General features: G+C 46.2%; 2 protein-coding genes across 5 annotated transcripts in view; one reads left to right on the forward strand and one right to left on the reverse strand.

Moving 5' to 3' along the window:
* The window catches only part of LOC146197729 (BICD family-like cargo adapter 2), a 112357-nt gene extending 107815 nt beyond the window's left edge, over positions 1 to 4542 (reverse strand). The window contains exon 1 of the mRNA XM_084597231.1: positions 3592 to 4542. Coding sequence (XP_084453357.1) covers positions 3592 to 3891 — 300 coding nt within the window. The 5' untranslated portion in view covers positions 3892 to 4542. The remainder of the gene's footprint in view (positions 1 to 3591) is intronic.
* A 264-nt stretch (positions 4543 to 4806) lies between these two features.
* The window catches only part of LOC146197730 (citron Rho-interacting kinase-like), a 173041-nt gene continuing 162445 nt past the window's right edge, over positions 4807 to 15402 (forward strand). For all 4 annotated transcript variants that reach the window (XM_084599641.1, XM_084599644.1, XM_084599642.1 and 1 more), the window contains exons 1-6: positions 4807 to 4936; positions 8774 to 9015; positions 9406 to 9581; positions 10282 to 10532; positions 11036 to 11129; positions 14330 to 14542. In XM_084599641.1, coding sequence (XP_084455767.1) covers positions 8787 to 9015; positions 9406 to 9581; positions 10282 to 10532; positions 11036 to 11129; positions 14330 to 14542 — 963 coding nt within the window. In that variant the 5' untranslated portion in view covers positions 4807 to 4936; positions 8774 to 8786. The remainder of the gene's footprint in view (positions 4937 to 8773; positions 9016 to 9405; positions 9582 to 10281; positions 10533 to 11035; positions 11130 to 14329; positions 14543 to 15402) is intronic.

Genomic DNA, 15402 nt, shown 5'->3' on the forward strand with positions numbered 1-15402 from the left:
CGCGAACTAACTTGCCGGGCACCAGGAGGGAAGACTGAAGACGGCCGATTACCAGCTAATACGGAAACCGGAGAGGAAGATGCTCCGAGGCTATCATCAGGCTCTCAGCTATCAACCACCACGCAGAACCACTCATGTACACACTTACCCTCGAATAATACAGACAACAACGAAGAACACTTCCCGCACCGCACAAATCCCCCTTTAGAGCAGATGCCACTACCTGGCGACAACTTGCACACATTCCCGAACCTCTACCACAAACACCTTTTCTTTCCCTCGCGGTACCCTTCGATCTGCCAATCATGCGCTAGCACCAAACTAACACTATACCACTCCACATGGGCGTGTCCAAAGCCGCAAGGCTTCCCGCCCATTCCCCACCCCACCGTCTCCTCTTGGGAAGCTGCTCTGTCTAGCTCACACCTGCAAGACCAGCAACGGCTGATCCTGAGCACCCGCATTCGTCTTTTTTCGCAAAGCACGTTTTCCTACTGTGTTCCCCGTTCTGGCTCTCCTTCGCCCTTTTACGCCCAAGCAGCTAACTGCTTGGAGCGACTCAGAGGCCTCCAGGCCGACATAGATATTCTGGCAGTACCGTTAAAAGATCTAGCCAATCTTTCGACGCCGAAGCTCCCCCCTAGGTATATTCAAACAGATCTGTCCAATATGGGTCCAAGCTGGAATCTCATACTGGCAGACTTTTTGGATGCAAGCAGAGCAACGTTCATGTATCGCTTTGCACACGGACGGCTTCCCATCCGCAGCAAGGCATTCACACGAGCGAGCTTGCATCCAGTTTGCCCGTTCTGTGGTGGTCGTGAAGACCTTGTGCAAATCTTTACACAATGTCTTCTCCCAGCAGCCCTCCTTCGACGAGTGGCTACCTTGTTTAGCATTCCAGGAGTGCCATATCAAACTGTCCGGTACCTCAACCCGTTACCCAGGCATGCTGTGAAACAGTTTGTGCTCTTGCTCGTTGAGTGCATGTACCAAGTCTGGTCTGCCAGGTGCGCCGCTGCATTTTCGCGCAGTGTCCCAGGCCTTCATGAGGTACTCGCACGAGTCCGCAGGGAGGTCTGGTTTCACCTAAGCCGTGAGCAGCGTCACCTCAGCGAGCAAGAGTTCATGGACACGTGGAGCAGGCCACCGATTATTTGCGAGGTTTCTGGGCGTACCATAACAGTATCGATATGAAGCCCTTTAACGTTACAGTTGTCCTTCAGGACATCCGAGGTCCAAAGAAGGTCCGGTCTCCCTGTGTTCGGCCTGCTATCACAGCGGGGACCTTAAACACAGTTGGCATAGTGTTCGGTGACTGCTGTGTGCGTGTCACCACACGACTGCCCCCTTGCCAGGGTATGGCCGTCATCCCAAAACAAAAAGCTCCGCCTTCCGGACATCCGGGAGGGGGGGGACGTGCCGGGGATGATGTATGAATGATGACGGGTAGATAGCTTATGTGAGACCTTGAGGTGCGGTGCCTTCTGGTGCCAAACCTCCTCCCATCTGACAACGGCTCGAGCGGGCGCGCGGGATAGCAGCAGCTGCCGGCATCCTGGACTGAGGAGGCCGCCTGAAATGGACACGACCACCTAATCACCAGTGCCTAGTTATTGGATTTAAATAAATGTTTTTCCTCCTCCTCCTCCGGCACAATAGTCGGGCGTCTTACCACTGCACCCCCCCGGCGTGACTGTGGACACCTGAACCGCGTGTAAGGGAAGGGACGAAAGTGGGAGTGAAAGCGGAAAGAGAGAGAGTGTGTGCTGTAGTGGATATGACGCCACACAACCGGAAGTAGAGCCGAAAAAAAAAAGGCATAGGGATTGGCGCGCAATTTGAAAGTACCAAAGACTAAAATGGGCAAATAAGAAGTGAATTAAGCAACTAACAGCAGTATGCGTGCCTTCGCATTACTCCAATGCAGATTCTGCAGTGCTCTTTAATTTTTTGATCATACCCTTCATCTTTCATAACATTCATTTTATGCCCCGAGGCAATGAACATCGCAAGAAAAAAAAAATTCTAAAGCTGCGGTTAGGCGTACGTGTCAACACTGGCAGTCTATAAACACGTACTACTACATGCCTAGACTATGGTTTACTGCCGAAAATAGGAATGGGTCTGTGGCTCATGCCAGCCACACGATAAGCACGCATGGGTCAAGAGCCGATATTTAAGGCCAAATGCTGGCTCTACCACAAACACGGAAAGCTTATGGAAACGAAGAAAAGGATGGTTGCGTGACTGATAGCTAGTCGAGATAAGCGTGTATAAAGGACCGACAGTAATACACATGCAGCGGATCTACAGGGCACGACTTTCGGCTACTGAGCTCAGGACGCAGGAGCGACTCGTTTGCAGGCGGAAAGGGATAACTGCTGTGCGTCGCTCTTTGCCTGTGTAAGTCAAAAGAATCCCCTCCGCAACTGCGAACTTCACCTGCTTATTACAATACATGGACGCGCTTGGCAGGACAAGGGGAAGGGTGCCCAAGCAGTGCGTGCTCTTTGCCGTTTTTTGTTCGCCAGCGGACTTGATTCGCGCTTGTAAAACAATCTACTGTGTCTGTATATGTATTTCATATGCATTCTCTCACATCGTCACCCATCATGACCTTCTTTCTTCTCTCCTTCCCCTTCCCCAGTGCAGAGTAGCAGGCCAGATTTGAATTATTCCGGCCAACCTCTCTGCCTTTTGCTTTCAATAAATACATCTATCTATGGACGCGATATACTCATCACTGTTGTAGAATGTCTTTATCTCGCTATCAAGGGATATGAACAGAATCTATTTCGAACTACCAGACTGAACAGGCGAAAACTACACTGCCCTGACATGTCCATCGAAGTACGCGCGCCGACCGTTTCGCCAAAAACGACCATGGTTACCACAGCAACCGATTGTCATCTTGGAACAAAACAAGGCATTCGTGCGCTCACAGGACCAATTCCCGGAAGTGACCGCGTGCTGTTCTGGTATTGAAATAATAACAAGAGTACAGAACGACATTAAAGCGCAATCCAACCTAAGTGCGCTCGCATTTTTGCTCCGAAACATTGGCGAACAAATGCGAGCAGCTAGGGTAGTGGTGCAATCGGACATCCGGATTCCCATACAGAAGGCACTGCGGATCGCGGCAGATAAGGGCAATCGCTGATGTGACTCACTCACCTGCAAACAGCTGATACTATATATACGTGCGGAGCTGCTGTAGCCCGTTTTCTTTCGCGCAACCGTTTCGTCAGCTGCCGTGAAAAAAAAAGCGGAGGCGAGAGAACTTCCGCGCGCTGGTATTCTTCTAAATTGGAGCATTCTTTTTCTTTCTTACCGTTTTCATCACAAGTGGTTTATATAAAAATAGTGAGAAGAAACGGCAAAGAAAGTGTAAGGGGGGGGGCTGACAAGACTCGCAAAAGGATCAGATGTAAAATGCACGTCAGTAACAAAACAAGCAACTGGGGGAAACCCAGCTCCCTCGCGATTAATTTTATATACCTTTGTACTCTCAAGCGACCGCAGATCATCATATACCTGACAAAACTTGTTTTCTAGCCACATATGCTGCCTCACACGCATCTAGCTTACCTCGAGTTTGCGTGAGTACTCCTCGGTGAGTCGTTCATTCTGGCGGCTGAGATCCGAATTGCGTTCGAGCAGCTCTTTGCCGATCTCGGCGGCCAGTAGCAAGTCTTTCTCCTTCTGCGCCAGCTGCGAGTAGACGTCACCCGGGTCAGCCTCGTCGTCGTCGGTCGCGACGTCGCGGCCTCGGATCTCGTGCAAGTAATCCTCAAGTTCACCCAGCATGGGCGAGTGACTAGCACCGGTCGTAGGTTGCATCCCCAATTCCAGCCGGCAGGCGCACATCACAGTACTCACCGACGACATGCATCAGAACGGCGCCGCAAACCGCACTGTATTGTATGTATATTTGCACGAGGCACGTTTTAAAACGAGCAGGTAACAACTGCGACGACACCGTGCAAGGCTGCTAAACGAGCACTACCTCACTAGGTGACCAACTCGTCGCTGGCTCAGTCAACGCACCACCAATAAACACCTCCATCAAGACAAGCATAAAAGTTTCCGTGCAACAATTCACCGTATCGCGCAGCTGTCAACAATCAGACTCAACAAAGGCGGCGTGGACACCGTTGGAATGCTGTTCGCTTCTTGGGTAAATTGGATTGCGGCGCTGACAGCGTTGTGGGCACCGTCGCTCTTCATGTCATAAATCCATAGCACGTGTTCGACTCTTGCACTGCGTATCCGCAAGTTGACACACACACACACACACACAAAAAGAAACGCGCGCGCGAGCCGCTCACGAAGTCATGGAACGCGCGACAGCGAGAGCACCGAATTCTGGCGCGCTCCGTACGCGACTGCTCGACTGCTCCTGCTGCTTTCTGCTCTGCCAGCTGTCTACTGTACCTGGACGAAGGAGGAGGAGAGAGCGGGCGACCCGGTGGCGGAAAAGAAAGCGCACAAAGCAAAAGCCGCCAAGCTGACTCTCCTCCCCCGCTTAGTATTGCTGAAGGCTTGACTGGCCCCTCTCCTTCTCTTCCTCTTGCTCATGTGCTACACGTCACTCTTGTTTGAGCGACGTAATTTTCGTCACATTTTATTTGACCAATCAGAAATACGTTCTACAGCTTCGTTCCAAAAAAGTTAATCACATGCCATATGTAGACATATTTTAAATTGAGCTATATAAAGAAAAATAACTATGCGTTGATTTCGGTTTTTGTTACAAAAAATTAAATTTGTTGTGTGGTTAGCGAAATTCAACAGCCTGCTTAGGCAACGTTGGTCTAACAGCCGCGTCTTTTTTTGGTTTTGAGTTGTTTGAACGCAATCGAACGCTAAGCTCGCGCTAACTTCGAAGAAACCGTTTTATTCAATGGATTAACCGGCACTGGTCATCAGAGGCGTAAGTTTGAGCTTGTAGCATAGTGTTTCACGCTTATTTCAGCACCAATACGCGGTTCCTAGAACGCTGCTTTTAGTTTTCATTGCCGCCTTAACCGTCACAATGAACGGCCGCTCATTTCGAATGATCCTGGCGACTGGGCGCTTGGGCAATAATGTTCTATTTTAAATATGGAAATGTTTGATAATTGCGTGCGGCTTAATCGAAGCGGTTCGAACTGATGCGGAAAAGCTGCATGTTGTGGATATTCGATTTGCACTGGCGTTACCTCGACTGCCATTTATAGAAAGTGAAGAGGCGGCGGCGGAGGCGGCTTAGCTCTCCGGATCGAACTCATTACTGACACAAATGCACACTTCAGTACATGACAGTTGTTGCGTTTATAAGGGAATATTTGTGCGTCATTCATATTCATAGAACACTTGAAATGCTGTGGACTCCCAGAATGTCCAGCAGGTTTTGAATCCGTTTTGCGCATGAGCATTTGATGAAACGCCATTTACTGTTCTTTTGCAGTAGTAGTACGTATGTACTTACTTAGATATACGTCGCTGGGGGTTCTGGCTTCATAGGGTGCCTCGTTGCGCGCGCTCCTTTCCGGATCAAGGCACTCTAGAGTTTCTTGGTTTCTGCTTCACTGCAGTTGTATTCGCCCTTTAAATGACACCTTACTTCGAAATGTACCAAATAAGTGCGACTATTTCATTACGTGTTTAATGTTGGCTGCGTATTACCTTATATTAATGTGTCAGCATATTAGTGTGCTTACCGATGGCTCATTGTGCAGTATAGTCGTGTTTTGTTGAAATATGAAATAATGCATCATGGTTCTGTAGATGCGTTTTTCTGAAGCGCGGCGTGACGATACGTTAAGTCCCATAGTCGGTCAGTAAACTAAAGTTAACGACGTAAGCTTTTACTAATTTCTGCTGTCCTGTATTCTCCATTTTTTTTTCTTTCAAGAATTTAACTCTATGAACGGGATAGTCTGAAGGTACCCCGAACCTTGTAGTACCTTGTAGTTTGGCCATTAAATTTGCTTAGTGGGCAGAATATAGCAACTTGAACATCTGAACCAAAGCCAAACGGCCCCATGGTAGCATTTAATGCTCACTAATAAAACAGTGTCAACCTGTTCTTGCCTTTCGTGAGTTAGGAAGCACTAAAATGTTGTTTTCATTGTTCGGAATGATGTGCTACAGATTGGTAAGTATACATTGTGACATGAAATTTGCATATGCTCAGTGAATTATAAAATAAGTATTTCTTTTCCCATGCAGTTCCATTTTCGGTTTGAGTTGCTGAATGGTAACTATGATTGCATAGGTAGTGTTGAAATTACGTTAAAACATGAAATATTGCAATGTAATCACTGCTGTAATGTTTTGTCAAAACTACCCCAGCCGGCCTCAGGAGCCAGTATGACGGCAATAAAACAGGCGGCTATTATGTTGTAATTTTTGTATTGACGTGACATCAACCTTAGTTTAGCGTCGGGGGCACCATTTGACAGCTAAAACTTGAAACTCAAATTACATTGCAGAGGAGATTCAGTTAATAATAATTTAATGGGTGCAGGCAAATTTTAAATGTGAACGGTGTGTTGCAAGTGTCATATGCGGCATGCGAATGAAAAAAAAAACGCACTGAAAAATTGAACGCCTTTCATAGCCCAGATTATTTGAGCATGAAACGTATTTGTATGAGTAGAGGTGTGCCTTGTTAATACACACTCTTCAGTTCCTGAGCAACACTGACCATCAAGCAGGTTGTCTGTAGACAAATTCGTGAAAAAGCATTCAGTTAGTGATAAGGGTCTTCTTAGTGCATGGTCATGTGCAATGGATGAGGAATTTGACAGTAGTTTAGGAGCTCTAAGTTAATTATTCTTGTCACCATGTTTTTATAACATGGAATGCAGTTTAGGCCCCTAGTGACACTGGTGGCTTGACATGATCACATCTATCTGCGTTTGTTCACATCCCACAAATTATCAGTATATCGTACTGCTTCAAAGCCTCATACATTTTGTTTGACCACCGATGTAGTTGGCCGACTGGCATAATGTGGCTTTAAGCATAGCATAAGATGCAATAAATGTGAGGAATGAGAAGGCACGTCAACCATCGCACAGTAATGCATGAGACCAGAAAAAGTTACTTGCACTTTCACACTGTCACACATAATGCATTACTAATGTAATGGAAGTTTTCCACTTGATTCTTTTGGCTGCGTACCTGCACTCAAATTGGTGGCAAGGAAAAATGGCTTAATGTGACAAAAATATACGGGCCCCAATGGGTTCGGTTAATTTTGATACTGTCCATTGTTCAGACAGCAAGTTTCCATATTAACAACACACAAATACGTATTGTTTATGATTTGATAAAACAGATGCTTGGGCAAGTTGGTAACTCATTTTGACCGGAACAGCGCGCACTAAGACACAGACAAGAGAGAACGCCTGAAGGAGCACAATAATAACGTGCATAACACAGTAAAAGGGCATCTCGGGATTCATTGTAGAGACTGTGAAAACAAAACTTGCCACCCTGACTTCACTAGCACACAAATTTTAAGTAAACACAGTGACCAATTAACACGCGAAATAATTGAAGCAGCGCACATCGCCTGGTCTAAAGACGCATGCGTCAGTAGCCCCTCCTTATCGATCAGTTCAAAAGAATTGGCATTTTTAGTGAAGGGAAAATGATAATGTTGTTATCGTCCTTGTTCAGTGTGACATGCATGAATTGACTATGAATCTATGAAGGATGGTTGTTTTCCTTGTGTTGTTGGAACTGTGTATATATGCCTCGTTCCAAACAATAAACACCAGTTGAAAGTCAGCGCTCGTGTGTGTCGTGTCTCTCTTGTCTGTGTCTTAGTGCGCGCTGTTCCGGTCAAAATTATGATTTGAGTCATCCATGTTAATGAAGGGTGCTCTTGGGCATTATCGTCGGGAGGTTAATTAAATCACAAAAGGCCACGAAGGAAAGAGTCAAATGGCGGCAGCAAATTAGGTAGTTATGCCACTAAAACACAAACTCCTATTTTAATTATAGGGGATGACAGCACATTTAGTACAAAAGTAAGAAATATCTCATTAGAAAAATATGTTACACATTCATTCAACAGTACACCAGAAGTATCATGTAAAAAAAATTCTTGTAAAGTCCTCCATGGCAGATGGAAAATTGGATGCACACACTAGCTCATCCGGGAGCAAGTTCCATTTGGCAATAGTTTGGGAAAAAAACGAAAACCTAAATACATGACTGTGGTAATATAATGAGGCTTTGTTAAATCTGTGCCCTTGTCGATTCCTGATGCTGACGCTGTGTAAATATTTTCCTGCGTGTAGGCAGCAACTTCCATCCCAATTTTTTGTGAGGACTATGCAAACAGGAAAGGCAAATGACTTTCATGAAAAGGAGTGGCTAAATGAGAAGAAAAAATGAAATTAGTGAGGCCTAGACACCATGACCTTCACTTTGTGGGTGGAAGTACTTATGTATTAAATTGTCTTCAGCGACTCCTCTAGAAAACATGAATGTGGAGGCTGAGCGATGCAAGGAGGCTGCTCCTTGTGTTTGTACATATGCCTTTTCTTGTCTGTACTTTCTAAATGTGACTTATTAAAGTACTCTGTGATGTGACCTTACCTTTTGCTGGGACTGCATTGAGAGTTTCTCTTGTCAGAACCAATGCACTGGAAAATGTTTGCCAGTAAAACTAAACTTCTGTTTAGAGGAAACTTGTTGCTTGTGGTCTCGGCTCCAACTGCTGGGACAGACTGATAAATAATGGATTCACTGCATGCTTTGTTTTATCAAGCTCAACTGGCAGGATGGCCCAAACTGGTGGTGACGGTGGAGGAAAGGCCCAGCCTCGGGAGCCAATAGCTGTGCGCTCGACCAAGCTCAACCATCTTGTCCTTGGCCGGGCCAGCTGCTCCCTCCCAAACCGACATTTGGCGAGTCGAGACAGCCTCCTGGATGCCCTGTTTGCACTCTACGATGAGTGCAACCGCGAGGTGTTGCGCAGGGATAAGAACATTGCCCTTTTTCTCGATAAATGTGAGCTCCATGTCACAGCAATGTTCATTTCATTACTGAAAATAGCTGCAGCAATGGAAGGCCTACTGCCAAGTGTCAGTGAAACATATAACCTGAAGAGGAGAATGTAGGTAGCTTTTGAGGATGTGCGTCTTTTCTCATATAAGGCTCGTTTTGTGTAGTAGCATTTTAACAATTGTAATTACTTTGGTATTGTTTCTACTGTGTTCTGTTTTTTCACAACTTGAAATTACTGTGGGAAAGCATTATGTTCGGAAGAGCCTGGTGCTCAGCTAGGTGATGTGTAGCAGGGTAGTTTGGTCAGTGGATGCATCAGTATCACTGGTGCAGCAATCTAGCCGAGCATAGAAAAGAGCAATGGGGAAGTGAGCCTTGCCTCTCTCCTTCCAGATCGGACCATAGTGCAAGACCTGCGACAGTTGCGGGTGAGCATAGCGGACTTTGAGGTCAAGACAGTCATTGGCCGGGGCCACTTTGGTGACATCCGCATGGTCAAGGAAAAATCCAGTGGCGACATCTATGCCATGAAGATATTGCGCAAGGATGATACGCTTTCGCAGAGGGAGGTCAGTATACTGCATGTTCTAGCCGTGGCATACACACTCCGGATGGCTAGAGCGCCCCATTAATATGTGCCTGTATGTATGCATTGCTGTTTATCTTCATGTGTTTGCTTGTGCAATACATACAAGCGGCTGCGACTGAAGTAATAGGCTTCAGAGAAAACAGAAAACTGAAGTACACAACTGGGAGAAAGCGTATGGAAAGACGGGGAGGGGGAGGAGACAGACGGGAAATACTGCAGGGTTGCAGGAAACCTTCAATGTTGAGAGCTTGCCGCTGTAGTGTGCAAGTTCCAAATTTCCAAGCTTATGTGGTTCTCAAGTTTCCAAAAGGAAGCCAGTGAACCATAGGTTCACCAGCTCATCATACAGATGGCATAGGGAAAACGAAAGCCACAGCAAAGCTGGCAATGATAGCAGGTGAAACAGCGTTGACAAACTTGCAAAGAAAAGCTGCAAGGGAGCAGAGAAAGCAGTGTGGAAAGATGAACTAAAATCAGGATGCAGTGGTTGGTAGAGGCGTTTTAATTGCTTGGAAAGAGCAGGGATGTGTATGTGGTGCACCAATGTATTGAGCTCTGTAAGAAGGAAGTTGGCGCACACAAAACAGCGCATTATGCATGGTCCCGAGCTATAAGATGTTGCGTTACAAGTGGTCTAATCTGTGCTGTTGCACCCTGACATGCATCTTATGTGTTCACAGGTGGCCTTCTTTGAAGAAGAGCGAGACATCCTAGCACGGGCTGCGCAGTCAGGTCCATGGCTGACGCGACTGCAGTATGCCTTTCAGGACAGCGCACATCTCTACCTGGTAATGGAGCTACTGCCCGGGGGCGACCTGTTTGGCCTGCTGGACCGCTCGGGGGGCCTGCTGCCAGAGGATGAAGCACGTTTCTACCTTGCCGAGCTTACACTCGCCGTCCATGCCCTGCACTCTCTTGGATATGTGCACAGGTGTGGCACGATAAAATTAACGGGTAGTTGCATGCGCCAGACATTCCTATGTTGGCGTTGCATCATGGCGGAGAACTTGTTCGGTGTTGAAAATCATGGGTTAAATATCTTGGAACTCCCCGAGACTCTCGCATCTGCAGTGGCCTTGCAGATGCACTATTTGTGAGGATCGATCCCGTTGCAGACTTTAATTTTCATTTTGTAACATACACAGGTCAGTTCTACAAGTATAAGTATGGGTGCATTTTTTTTTTTTTTTTTGTCTTTTGTCATACCACTAGGAATAAACTGAATGATGACATCAATATGGCGTGCACTTGCTTTGCTACTGGGGAACTAATATCACATGCAACCCATGAATTGTTTTTGGGTGACGAGTTAGCCCAGATTGGGGTCAGTTATGCTTCATTTGGACTCCTGACATGCCTCTGCTTTCCATTTCAGTCCAAACCAATTGTGTTTACTGGAGAAGAGTGACAGTACCTCTGTCGTATTGCTTACAGGGATGTGAAGCCAGACAATGTGCTCATCGACCGCACAGGTCACATCAAATTGGCTGATTTTGGATCGGCAGCCAAACTCTCCGATAAGAAAAGCGTAAGTGTATCCACAAAAAGCTTGTACACCCAGTTACACCTTGTCACTAAGTTACTTCTATTTTTATTTTTTAGTAGGTTGAGGAAAATATTGTACTATGTCAACTGTATGGATATGTTAGCATTCTTGTTTTCCTAGAGACCCAGGAAAAGGAATTCTGTTTATGCTTATGCAAACTATGCTGCACACTGTGCCACATTATATCGAACTTTTTTTGTTGCTCAGCTTGGGGTGACTGGAATCATTTCATGGGGATATCTGCTGTTGGGTGATTCTGTTGAGTTGCTGTGTTCGCAGTGTAGTTGTAGAGAACACACTAAGTTCACATTATTGCATATTGCCTTTGCTGCCATTTTGTGTAAACAGTGAACTATAGTAGAAAAATGTTTGCCGGTTCTGGCATCATGGAAGTACAGTAAAAGCTCGTTAATTCGAACTTCGTGAGACCGGGGAAAAAAGTTCGAATTATCCGATGTTTGAATTATCGAATAGCCTCGGAAAAACTGACAAAAACCATTTGCATTAAGGTAAATGTACCATATTTAGTCATGTAACGAACCCACTCACATAATAAACTCACCCTGCCCCGATTTGTGCCTAAGATTTTGAAGAAAAAAAAAAGTCAGCGCTTCCCTCTGTTTCGCGCCGTCATGATCTGCAACACATTTCCTGGCAGTGCGCCAAGATGCTGCGTAGCGATAACGGTGTGTTTACTGTTTGACGTTAGCTCAAGCAACAGGGGGGCCTCCTTTTCAGTACGTTCGCTTTATCATGCCATGGGCGATTAGGGTGGCCGTCGTTTACTGCCACTCAATCATCGGAACGCGCGATAGCAGCAAACGCCTTTTGAAGCGAACAATACTAAAAGCCGGCGTCACGATCGCGGCTGACCGCGTGCTTAAGTTGATGACTGATGGGTAGAAGGTTGGACGAATACTTATCCGTATTTCCAAATTAACAGGCTGTAATTAACGAGCATTTCGTTGCGGGTTTCGGAGGTTGTGTGGGAGAGCAGGCAGCCGCCGTCCCCTCCCTCCAAAGCTGCCGGCCACAGCGCCGGTCATGGCGCCAGTTAGGTTTTACCCACTCATCCATGGTTTTACCTGGTTCCATCTTCTGTTCCCGTTTTGGACGTGCACAGCCTCTAACTATTCCGCTCTTTTGCAAAGTTTTTGTTTTTTTGCCATGTGCTGTGCGCCATGCCGCCCAGATGCTGCAGTGTGTAGTTCGAATTATCCATAGTGGAACCGTCACATTCGAATCATGGGCTTTTTTGTACACACATCTCTATGGAGCTTGGCCGGACCAAGTAGTGTAGTATTATCGAGGTTCGAATTAACGAGCTTTCACTGTACTTGACAAAGTTGCCTTTCAGGCTGTTATTCAGGGACTTTGGTGGTAAAGGCACTTAGTAATATCGCTTCATGATAGGATTTTCACTTCACTGTTTTCGTGCATTGACGATGCAGTTTAGTGCCCTGAAAGCACAAGCATGCACCACATCTAACATTAAATTTATAAGTTCAGTTCAGTTCAGGTGTTCAGTCGTGTCCGACTCTTCGTGACCCTATGGACCATGTCACGCCACGCTTTCCGGTCTCTCACTATCTTCTTAACATCACATAGCTTCATCTGCAATGCCTCGAGAATGCCATCTAACCATCGCGTTCGCTGCCTACCCCTTCTCCGATGACCCTCAACCTTTCCCAACATCAAATCTTTCTCCAGCGACTCCTCTCTTCTCATCAGATGACCAAAGTAGCTGAGCTTTAACTTTACAATTTGACCCTCCAATGAGCAGTCAGGGTTTATGGTCGACAATATCGACTGATTTGATCTTCTGGCAGTCCAAGGAACTCTTAAGAGTCTTCGCCAGCACCACAATTCAAACGCGTCAATTCTTCGGCAGTCAGCCTTTTTCACAGTCCAACTCTCGCATCCATACATCACAACTGGAAAGACCATAGCACGGGTTATACGGATCTTGGTTGGCAGACTAATGTCTCTGCTCTTTACTAGGCGGTCAAGGCTAACCATTGCTCTCTTTCCCAGAAGCAGGCGTCTCCTAATTTCATGGCTGCAGTCTCCTTCCGAGGTAATCTTGGCGCCCAAGAACAGAAAATCTGTCACAGCTTCCACTTCTTGTCCATTGATGCTCCAGGACTTGATAGGGCAAGACGCCATGATCTTCGTCTTTTTAATGTTCAGTTTAAGCCCAAACTTCTCACTCTCTTCTTGTACGCGCATCAGAAGTCTCTTGAGTTCCACTTCACTTTCTGCCATTAAAGTGGTATCATCCGCATATCTAAGGTTGTTGATACGTTTTCCAGCAATCTTCACTCCAGCTGAAGACTCGTCCAGACCGGCCTTCCTCATGATGCACTCTGCATATAGGTTAAATAGGCAGGGCGACAGTATGCAGCCTTGCCTCACCCCTTTCTCAATCGGAAACCAATCAGTAAGACCATGCCCAGTTCTGACTGTGGCCTCTTGCCCTTCATAAAGGTTCCTGAGGAGACAGATGAGGTGAATTGGAACTCCCATCTCTTGGAGAGCTTGCCACAATCTGCTGTGATCTACGCAGTCAAACACTTTCGCTGATTAATCAATAAAGCAGAAGTAAATGGGTTTCTGGAACTCTCTTGCTTTTTCCATGATCCAGCTAAGGTTGGCAATTTGGTCTCTAGTTCCTCTGCCCTTGCGAAACCCAGCTTGCACGTCCGGAAGCTCCCGATCCACATACTGCTGCAGCCTACCTTGCAGGATTTTTAACATCACCTTGCTAGCATGCGAAATAAGCGCGATCGTGCGGTAGTTGGAACAATCTTTGGCACTGCCTTTCTTTGGAATGGGGATGTAAACTGACCTTCTCCAATCCTGTGGCCACTGCAGGGTTGTCCAAATCTTTTGACATAATGTATGCAGTGTGTTAACAGCGTCGTGGTTGAGGTTTTGAAGCAACTCAGCTGGAATACCATCAATTCCGCTAGCTTTGTTCTTTAGGTTTGCAGAAATACAGAAAGTTGGTAGTTTTTTTTATGTTGTCTTTGTCTACGGATCGGCCTTTGGCTATAGCCTCAGTGTATGATGATTCTTGCTACCACGTCTGATGGCTCACCAACTTCGGTAATGGATGAGATAAGCTGTTGGTCATTGCCTTCTTAATCTCAATCGTGAGAACCAGTGCATTTCCTGTGCAGACTTCAAGTCGCCTCCCGGTGGGCACGCCCCACTATGTGGCCCCTGAGGTCCTGAGCGCCATGAGTGGGGGCATTAAGGCCTGTGCCACAGTTCAGGGCACTGGCTGTGACTGGTGGTCACTTGGCGTGCTTGCCTATGAGATGCTGTACGGGCAGAACCCCTTTGCTGATGACCGTGTTGTGGTCACCTACAACAAGATCATGACCTTTAAGGTAAGCACGGGCTGCATTTCGGTGCCACTTTCTACGTATCTAGGGCAGTCCTCAAGCCTTAGACTCAGCAAGAACTGGGAACTTTGGAACTTTTGTACACGAAATAAATGTGAGGTACTTTCTTGTGTGGCAGCTTTTAACATTGCTTTCATTTTCTGTTTTGACCCTATTGGTAAATAGTGTAAAACCTCATAAATTCTAAGTCTTTAGGACTGTAGAACTGTTCAACTTAATCATCCTTTTCAGTACCTTATCAAAGGAAAAAACATTGGGCCCATGAAAAAAAAAAGTTGCACTTCGTTCATCCCTCAACCCCCATTTCGCCAACACCACACTTTGCTTTGTGTTTTATAGTTTCTTGCAGGATGGCATCATGCTGCATGCACAACGACAAGAAATCTGCCATTGGAACAGACCGCTCTCGCTCAGATTCTACATTCTGCCATTGGAATACAACTGCCCCAAATGGAGCAGATAAACTTGATCCGGATCTGCCATTGGAATTCAACATTAGTCAAACTAAATAAGAGACTCGCAAAGGAATCAGCTGCACAAATTGAACAAGAAGTAAAAGAAAAAAATACTACTGCAAAAAAGGCATTTGAAGTTTACTTCAGCATTTACTTTTCTAGAAGCCACCATGGTTATATTTCCTGGAGTCCACTTGAATGCAGTGTCTCCTGGCTGCGTCTTTCTGTGCATGGTGTCCTTTTTAAGCTGGTTGTAGTCCGGTGGAGCATGAAGAACTCTACTGAAAATTCATGGCATCCACCAGTCAAGCCACTTTTCATAGACACTCAGCCAGTAGAGCCTGAAGAGCTGGTACCCGTGTTTATGCTGTGTCCCGTGAGGTCTTTCTG

The sequence above is a fragment of the Amblyomma maculatum genome, chromosome 3, assembly GCF_055883805.1.
Source record: "Amblyomma maculatum isolate TAMU_Amacu chromosome 3, ASM5588380v1, whole genome shotgun sequence".
Taxonomy (NCBI): Eukaryota; Metazoa; Arthropoda; class Arachnida; order Ixodida; family Ixodidae; genus Amblyomma; species Amblyomma maculatum.